Genomic DNA, 9,909 nt, shown 5'->3' on the forward strand with positions numbered 1-9,909 from the left:
TGTGATGGAATACTCTCCACTTGCCTGGATGAGTGCAGCTCCAACAACACTCAAGAAGCTCGATACCATCCAGGACAAAGCAGCCCGCTTGATTGGCACCCCATCCACCACCTTAAACATTCACTCCCTCCACCAGCGGCGTACCGTGGCTGCAGTGTGTACCATCTACAAGATGCACTGCAGCAACTCACCAAGGCTTCTTCGGCAGCACCTCCCAAACCCGCGACCTCTTCCACCTAGAAGGACAAGGGCAGCAGGTGCATGGGAACACCACCACCTCCAAGTTCCCCTCCAAGTCACACACCATCCTGACTTGGAAGTATATTATGGCCGATCCTTCATCATCGCTGGGTCAAAGTCCTGGAACTCCCTCCCTAACAGCACTGTGGGAGCACCTTCACCACACGGACTGCGGCAGTTCAAGAATGCAGCTCACCACCACCTTCTCAAGGGCGATTAGGGACGGGCAATAAATGCTGGCCTTGCCAGCGACGCCCACATCCCATAAAGGAATAATAAAAAAAGTGGAAACATTCTCTCTGTGTCCACTCTATCAAAAGCTTTCGTAATTTTAAAGACCTCTATTAGGTCACCCCTCAGCCTTTTTTGAAGAGAAAAGAGACCCAGCCTGTTCATCCTTTCCTGATATGTATACCCTCGCATTTCTGGTATCATCCTTGTAAATCTTCTCTGCACCCCCTCCAGTGCCTCTATATATCCTTTTTATAATAGGGCGACCAGAACTGTACACCTGGCTCCAAGTGTGGTCTAACCAAGCTTCGACACAAGTTTAGCATAACTTCCCTATTTATCTTTTCTATCCCTCTAGAAAGAAACCCTCGTGCTTGGTTTCCAGACTCCGCAGTTTTATTTGGCGTTCCCAGGGCAGAGTGAATGGGGGATTTGGCTGCGAAGCCCCACGGGAATTTTCCCCGCATTCATTGAAGTGCGCCGATAATCCGGCAGGGGCTGCCGATCTCTGCACATGTTGTCGAGCCGAGCTCCCTGCTGAGGAAGCTCTGTGCTTGGGGGGGATTTAAGAGGTTAAAGTTCATAAAATTACCCCCCAAAGAAATGTTTAAAACTTTTTTTTAATGCAGTAGCTTTTATATAAAGAAATCGATCTTTTTAGGTGATCAAAATGAAACAACAACAACAACAACTTGTATTTATATAACGTCTTTAACATAGCAAAATATCCCAAGGCGCTTCACACAAGCGTAAATCTGACACATTTTGACACCGAGCCACGTAAGCTATTGGGACAGGGTCAAAGAGGTGGGTTTTAAAGAGCATCTTAAAGGAGGAGAGAGCGGTAGAGAGGCGGAGAGGTTTAGGCAGGGAATTCCAGAGCTTAGGGCCCAGGCAACAGAAGGCACGGCCGCCAAAGGTTGAGCGATTATAACCAGGGATGAAAAGAGGCCAGAATTAGAGGAGCGCAGATATCTCGGGGGGCGGGTAGGGTTGTGGGGCTGAAGATTGCAGAGATAGGGAGGGGCGAGGCCATGGAGGGATTTGAAAACAAGGATGAGAATTTTAAAATGGAGGCGTTGCCGGGCCGAGAGCCAGTGTAGGTCAGCGAGTGCAGGGGTGATGGGTGAATGGGACTTGGTGCGAGTTAGGACACGGGGCAGCCGAGTTTTGGATGAGTTCATGTTTCTGGAAGGTGGGAGATGGGAGGCCGGCCAGGAGTGCGTTGGAACAGTCGAATCTACAGATTGCACATTGACTTTAAAAATTGGATCGCACTGAATTTCAGTTTTTGTTGATCCAGTGAAACCTTACTTTTAGCCGGAGAAAACATTTTGAAGATGAATGCAGTCGGTAAAGGTCAAAATACGCCGCCTACGTAAATATTGTGGTTCGCCTGTCACTTCAATTCTCCGCTCCACTCGCACTCTGACCTCGACCTCTTACACTGTTCCATGGAAGCTCAGCGTAAGCTCGAGGAACAGCACCTCATCTTTCCATTAGGCACTTTACAGCCTTCCGGACTCGACACTGAGTTCAATAATTTCAGATCATAACCACTGCCCCCATTTTTTTCAGACGGCAGCTGTTGATCATTCTGCTATTCCCATTTACACCTCTTCTAGACCCATCTTTTGTTTCTTAACTTGTCCCATTGCCATCTCCTTTTGCCTCGCACCATCATCCCTTTTGTCATTTAATCTCTCCTGCCTTCTACCCTATCACAGACCTTCCCTTTTGTTCTTGCCCCCCTCCCCCCTTTCCCTGTCCCTACACTTGCTTAAACACCTGTTCCATCTCTAACTTTTTCCAGTTCTGACGATAGATCATCGACCTGAAACGATAACTCTGTTTCTCTCTCCACAGATGCTGCCCTGATCCGCTGAGTGTTTCCAGCATTTTCTGTTTTTATTTCAGATTTCCAGCATCCGCCGTACTTCTGCTCTTGTGTTGGCAATTTCTTTTTCAATTTGTCGGGTCATTTGCACATCCGTGAATACATCTCCGGACATCGCACTGTGATTTTATTTTTGATTGCGTTCCAAAACGCTCTCCTACGTTACAGTAATTGTCTCACTGGATTTTTAAAATCTATTTGCAGCATGGAAATGCTCGCTCAGCTTGTGGTTAGCCTGAAGGAGAGGCTGGGGTCGCCCGACTATGAAATGGTAGGTACGGCAGCACCCACCTGTGTTGTTGGACAATTCCTAAATAGCTGCTGGATTAGACCAGCGAGACTCCTAGCCAGACTAAATCGTCCTCATTCAATAAAGAGCGATACCTATCAACCATGTATTACAATTTTTTTAAACTGGTGGCTATATCCTAGTTTTTAGAGGAGTAAATTTTGAAATCTTAATTTAAATGAACTGAACTCTTGAGGGTACAGGGTATGGTGGTGTCCAATGTTCCCTTTATTTTTTTTGGGTGCGCGGCCCCTTTAAGGGGCTGTGTGGCCCATATAACCACGCATGCGCGGTTTCCCATTTAAAAGCCGGACAGCTTAAAGGGAACATTGATGGTGAATCATGCGTCATTCGGAAAGTACTAATAGTAAAGGAGCGTTTCATGTGATTCTTCAGTGTATTGGAGTTAGTTGATTTCTGAATCAGAATGACAAAGCACATAGATTCATAACACAACGTTATGTTATGTTATGAATCTATCATAAAGCACAAGGAGGAGGCCATTCGGCCCATCGTCCCTGTGCCGGCTCGTTGGTAGTCCCACTCCCCCTGCTCTTTCCCCAATAGCCCTGCAAAAAAAATTTCCCTTCAAGTATTTACCCAATTCCCTTTTGAAAGTTCCTATTGAATCTGCTTCCACAGCCCTTTCAGGGAGCGCGTTCCCCATCACAACAACTCGCGGTGTAAAAAAAAAATGTTTTTTTTTGTATTTGTTCATGGGATGTGGGCGTCGCTGACAAGGCCAGCATTTATTGCCCATCCCTAATTGCCCGCGAGAAGGTGGTGGTGAGCCGCAGCCTTGAACCGCTGCAGTCCCTGTGGTGAAAGTGCTCCCACAGGCCTTTTTCGCCCCCCCCCCCCCCCCCCAAATAAAATGTCGCCTCTGGTTCTTTTGCCAAACACCTTCAATCTGTGTCCTCTGGTCACTGAACCTTCTGCCACGGGAAACAGTTTCACCTTATTTACTCCATCAAAACCATAAATATCGTGGAGTGGACTGTAGCAAACATACTATCCTGTGTAGCTACTTCTTGTTTCTCTAACTAGCTTCTGCCAACCCTCCAGACTGAAGTGGATTTCAAGACCCCCTCCAATATCTTGGCCAAGTGAGAATTTGTCATGTGTGAAACTAAGCAGTGAGTGCCAGCTGGCTGTTCAGCCATGAACAGCATCACAACTGAGGCTGATTCTGTCCTCAGCTACATCCATACATTAACGCCGCCACCCCCCCCCCCATCCCGCCCAAAGAGCCCAGGAGAGATGAGGCCGATCATAGTGCCTCTAATTCTCACACATGGACTGTGCATTGTGCTTGGGCCTTTCCTGATCTGTATGCGCCACTTGCCTGAATGTTGTCAGAGCTGCACTCACTCAGGAAGCTCGACACCATCCAGGACCAAGCAGCCCGCGTGATTGGCACCCCATCCCTAATTGCAACAAGACCTGGACGACATTCAGGCTTCGGCTGATAAGTGGCAGGTAACTTTTGCGCCACACAAGTGCCAGGCAATGACTATCTCCAACAAGCGAGAGTCTAACCACCGCCCCTTGACATTCAACGGCATTACCATCGCCGAATCCCCCACTAGCAACATCCTGGGGGTCACCTTTGGCCAGAAACTTAACTGAACCAGCCACATAAATACTGTGGCAACAAGAGCAGGTCAGAGGCTGGGTATTCTGCGGCGAGTGTTTCACCACCTGACTCCGGAAAGCCTTTCCACCATCTACAAGGCACAAGTAAGGAGTGTGATGGAATAATCTTCACTTGCCTGGAAGCTCGACACCATCCAGGAAAAAGCAGCTGGCTTGATTGGCACCTCATCCACCACCTTAAACATTCACTCCCTCCCCACCGGCGTACCGTGGCTGCAGTGTGTACCATCTATAAGATGCACTGCAGCAAGTCACCAAGGCTTCTTCAACAGCACCTCTCAAACCCGCGACCTCTTCCACCTAGATGGACAAGGGCAGCAGGCGCATGGGAACACCACCACCTCCAAGTTCCCCTCCAAGTCACAAACCATCCTGACTTGGAAATATATCGGCCGTTCCTTCATCGTCGCTGGGTCAAAATCCTGGAACTCCCTCCCTAACAGCACTGTGGGAGCACCTTCACCACACGGACTGCAGCGGTTCAAGAAGGCGGCTCACCACCACCTTCTCAAGGGCAACTAGGGATGGGCAATAAATGCTGGCCTTGCCAGCGACACCCACAAAGCATAAACGAATAAAAAAAATTCAGCATCTCACCGAACCATCCAAGTGGTGGTTGGGTGGGCGCAAGCGCGTGTATGAATTTTAATTTTAAACTAAAGCATATACCAGTGAAATTATAAACAATTTGTTAACACCGCCCCACTGTTTTGACCTGGGCTCGTTTTCATTTCCAGGTTCACCAGGCTGGTTTAACTTGCGATTACTCGGAACTGCCACACCACGTTAGCACTGAGGAAGAGATCGACAACCTGATGTCGTCTGTAAAACGGTTACTTACTGATTTGCCCAGACCAACTCTCATAACTATAGCGAGGTATGAAATAGGTTACTTCAGTACAGGAAACTTTGTGATATCCGGGACCGAGCTGTTGCCGATCTATCAAAACTGCCGGACAAACCAGCGCTAATGTTGAAGCATATGGAGATTTGCAGCTCCGTATCTGGCAACAAACACTGTTGCTTAGCAACAGCTTCTAAACAGTCGGCCCTACCTTGGCAGCGTCTCTGTAGCTTAGCAACAGCTTCAGAGAGACTTTGCAGAGCCTGACTGTTGGAAAAAAAAGCCACGAGAAGAAAAAGGTTCGGCTCCTGATTTCTGCCGGTGGATCAAGGTTTCCGGCCATACAACCTCCGGATAAACCAAAGTTTCCTGTACAGTGCATATAGTTCTGTGCACAGCTTGAAGCAAAGGGATTTATGCTGCGATCTGGTCTCGCGTCCTATCTGTGAGCACTCGTCTCAACTTGAAGCCAGAGGTGATTGTCAAATCAAATCAAAATCAAATCAAATCAACTTTTATTGTCATTGTTAGTGCACAAGTGCAGTACAACGAAATGTAGGCTTGCGGCTCCTGAGAATGTACATTTGGATTAAGACATTTAAACATTCAACATACATTTGGCTTGTAATACATTAACATAAACATAACCATAATAAAGTGCATCGGCAGATGTGCAGGCTTTAGAGTTTTTGTGGAGTTCAGTAGGATGACAACCCTAGGAAAGAAGCTGTTCCTAAATCTGGTCGTACGGGTGCGAATGCATCTGTAGCGTCTCCCAGATGGCAGGAGGGCGAACAGACTGTGGCTGGGGTGGGTAGGGTCTTTGATGATGGACCGTGACCTCCGTAGACAGCGTTTCTGGTATATGTGCTCTATGGTCGGTAGCCGGGTGCCGGTAATGCGTTGGGCAGTTTTGACTACCCGCTGCAGGGCTTTCCGGTCATAGTAGCTACAGCTGCCATACCATACTGTGATACAGTTTGTTAGGATGCTCTCTATAGTGCAGCGGTAAAAGTTAGAGAGGATCAGGGGTGACAGATTACATCCCTTCAGCCTCCTTAGGAAATATAGGCGCTGCTGGGCCTTCTTCACCAGAGAGGTGTTGTTGAGGGACCAGGAGAGGTCTTCCGTGATGTGGACTCCGAGGAACTTAAAGCTGTCCACCCTTTCCACCACAGCCCCATTGATGTGGATGGGGGTGTGACTTCCGCCTTTGGACTTCCTGAAGTCCACAATGATTTCTTTTGTTTTCTTGGTGTTAAGGGCCAGGTTGTTATCGGCGCACCACTTCACGAGATGCTGGACCTCCTCCCTGTAGGCTGACTCATCGTTGTTGGTGATCTGGCCTACTACCGTGGTGTCATCCGCAAACTTGATGATGGTGTTGGAACCATTAACAGCCACACAGTCGTGGGTGAAGAGGGAGTAGAGGAGGGGGCTCAGCACACATCCTTGTGGGGCCCCCCGTGTTCAGGGTCAGGGGGGGGGCGGGAGGTGTGGTTACCTAATTTGACAGACTGGGGTCTGTTTGTTAGGAAGTCCAGGGTCCAGTTGCAGAGGAAAGTGTTCAGGCCAAGAGTTTGGAGTTTGGTGGCCAGCTTGTTGGGGACGATACTGTTGAATGCTGAGCTGTAGTCTATGAACAGCATTCTGATGTAGGTCTCCTTACCATCTAGGTGATTCAGTGCCGAGTGTAGAGCAGTTGTGATTGCATCCTCCGTTGATCTGTTTGCACGATAGGCAAACTGGTGTTGGTCAAGAGAGGCAGGAACACTGGCTTTGATGTGGGCTAAGACCAGTCTCTCGAAACACTTCATTATGATGGGTGTGAGTGCGACAGGTCGATAGTCGTTCAGGCACGTCACAGCCGTTTGTTTTGGCACAGGAATAATGGTAGCGGTCTTGAAGCATGTAGGGACTACTGCCTGGGCCAATGACAGATTGAAGATGGCGGTGAAGACATCAGCCAGCTGATCAGCACATTCCTTGAGTACCCGTCCAGGGATGCTATCCGGTCCAGCAGCCTTTCGTGTGTTCACTCTGCGTAGAACACCCCTTACGTCGGAGGTCGACAGAGTGAGCACCTGGTCTTCCGGGGGTGGCAAGGCTTTGATAGCCGGCTCCCTGTTGTCCCTGTCGAAGCGAGCGTAGAAGTTGTTAAGCTCCTCCGGAAGGGAGGCATCGCTAACTGGGGGACTGGTGTTTTTGCCCTTGTAGTCAGCGATGGACTGGATGCCTTGCCACATGCGCCGGGGGTCCGAGTTGCGGAAGTGATCCTCTGTTGGGTTGGGTGCAGGATAGTTTTTTTCACACAAAACATGCGCCGGTTCTTTTTCTCTTCCTCCGCCGAACAACATACGTGGCATGGGAAAATACGCTCCATATTTTCCATCCCTGGGAAATGAGCTGAACTCCAGTCTTGAGAGGCAAAGTAAACCTCGTTCTTGCTCTATGGCTCCTCAGTAAGATGTGTTTGTGCCGTGTCAACCATCGCGGTTCCCAGCGGGTGCAAGCAGACTCCTACGTGCCCTGAATTTTGGCTCTAAATTAACAATCTCACTGCTCGAAAGTGTTTGTTCCCTCGTACTGTCAAAATGTTTGAAGTTTTGTTTGTTTTCTTGGTGGCACCCTCGCCTCTGAGTCAGAAGGTTGTGGGTTCAAGTCCCACTCCAGAGACTTGAGCACAAAAATCTGGGCTGACACTCCCAGTGCAGTACTGAGGGAGTGCTGCACTGCCGGAGGTGCCGTCTTTCGGATGAGACATTAAACTGAGGACCCGTTTGCTCTCTCAGGTGGACGTAAAAGTTCCCATGGCACTATTTTGAAGAAGAGCAGGGGAGTTATCCCCGGTGTCCTGGCCAATATTTATCCCTCAATCAACATCACTAAAAACAGATTATCTGGTCATTATCACATTGCTATTTGTGGGAGCTTGCTGTGCGCAAATTGGCTGCTGCGTTTCCTACATTACAACAGTGACCACACTTCAAAAAGTACTTCATTGGCTGTAAAGTGCATTTGGGACAGCCTGAGTTTGTGAAAGGCGCTATAGAAATGCAAGTCTTTTTCTTTGCTCTGCATAGACTGCTAGTTTGGGTCTCCACACACAGCATGAAGTCAATCAGCTGATATCTATGGTATCAACCACAGGCAGTTTAATCAATTGGCACTCTGTGCCAATCGGGAGACATCAATCAGCCTCAATATGCTGTTAGCTGTGCAACCCTGTATTAACCCTAATGCTTTAGGTGATGTTTAGCGGAAGTGGCCAAGCAATAATTTGTATTACTGTTAATACATTTTCGCTTAATTTCCGCGGCAGCTTTTGTGCAAGCTACAGTTTACTTGGCGCGGATCTTGTCAATTAATTCCCCGGTTCGGTGTGGCACTGCTCGTTGAGCGGATAGCTAACGGGTGCTTTGCTCATGTTTCAGGTCCAGCCTGGATGATTATTGTCCTTCCGAGCAAGTGGACTCTATTCAGGAGAGGATGTTGAAGGTGCTCCGCTCCTGCTACCGGTCTTTAGATATCCACTTGGAATACTGAACCTGTCAAACGTCACCTCACGTCCTCATATCCGGGCCGGAATGCGTACCCGGGCGATTGTTTAATTTGTGGAACAGAATGTTATTTAATGAATAAATTATACTTTTAACAACAGTACTATTGTGATGTTGTTCTCGATCTTTTATTTCAACAATCTTCTTTGGCACTTTTAGTTAGCAAGGAAATCTGCTCAATGCATGATTTTGGTTTTTAAGCTAATGTAAATCGTAGAAGCTTACAGCGCAGAAGGAGGCCATTCGGCCCGTCGTGCCTGTGCCAGCTCTTTGAAAGATCAGTCGTGTTTAGTCCCACACCCCCACTTTTTGTCTGTAACCCTGTACGTTCCTCTTCCTCAAGAACCCGTCCAACTCCCTTTTAAAATTATTGAAACCGCGTTTCCTACATTACAACAGTGACTACACGTCAAAAAGTACTTCGTTGGCTGTAAAGCGCTTTGGGATGTCCTGAGGTCGTGACAGGTGCTATAGAAATGCAAGTCTTTCTTTTGATAACTTTCAAGTAAAGTTGATTTTCTGAGTGTTGCTGTAAAGGATACTTGCCACTAGAGGGAACTGTGCTTTGTTTTTTGATTTATATTTTTAAAATCTTTCCTTTCGAGTTGCTGTCTAATTGTCCATTGTTCACCAGTGTTTGACCTTTTCTGCTGTTCCATGTCTTGCCAGCATTGACATTACTAGCTACTTAACTCTGTTACTTTGGCACTTGTTACATAATAGACCAATCCGCATCAAGTCTGTGTTCCTGACACGCTGCCTGGGAGAATTTTTTTTTCATATATTCACTCGAGTCGCTGGCAAGGCCATCATTTATTGCCCATCCCTAGTTGCCCCTTGAGAAGGTTGGTGCTGAGCCGCCTTCTTGAACCGCTGCAGTCCGTGTGGTGAAGGTGCTCCCACAGTGCTGTCAGGGAGGGAGTTCCAGGATTTTGACCCAGCGACGATGAAGGAACAACCGATATATTTCCAAGTCAGGATGGTGTGTGACTTGGAGGGGAACTTGGAGGTGGTGGTGTTCCCTTGCGCCTGCTGCCCTCGTCCTAGGCGGTGGAGGCCGCAGGTTTGGGAGGTGCTGTCGAAGAAGTCTTGGCGAGTTGATGCAGTGCATCTTGTGAATGGTGCACACTGCAGCCACGGTGCGCCGGTGGTGGAGAGAGTGAATGTTTAGATTAGGGGATGGGGTGCCAAT

At 48.2% G+C, this 9,909-nt stretch overlaps 1 protein-coding gene across 1 annotated transcript in view; it reads left to right on the forward strand.

Annotated features, from left to right (window-relative positions):
* Window positions 1-8,820, forward strand: part of c5h5orf22 (chromosome 5 C5orf22 homolog) — a 32,085-nt gene extending 23,265 nt beyond the window's left edge. Inside the window, exons 7-9 of the mRNA XM_085989258.1 lie at window positions 2,573-2,639; window positions 5,051-5,190; window positions 8,592-8,820. Of these exons, the coding sequence (XP_085845384.1) occupies window positions 2,573-2,639; window positions 5,051-5,190; window positions 8,592-8,703 (319 nt within the window). The 3' untranslated portion in view covers window positions 8,704-8,820. The remainder of the gene's footprint in view (window positions 1-2,572; window positions 2,640-5,050; window positions 5,191-8,591) is intronic.
* Window positions 8,821-9,909: the final 1,089 nt, after the last annotated feature.

This window comes from Somniosus microcephalus, chromosome 5 (genome assembly GCF_052327205.1).
Source record: "Somniosus microcephalus isolate GS21.2 chromosome 5, FLI_Smic_1.0, whole genome shotgun sequence".
Classification (NCBI taxonomy): domain Eukaryota; kingdom Metazoa; phylum Chordata; class Chondrichthyes; order Squaliformes; family Somniosidae; genus Somniosus; species Somniosus microcephalus.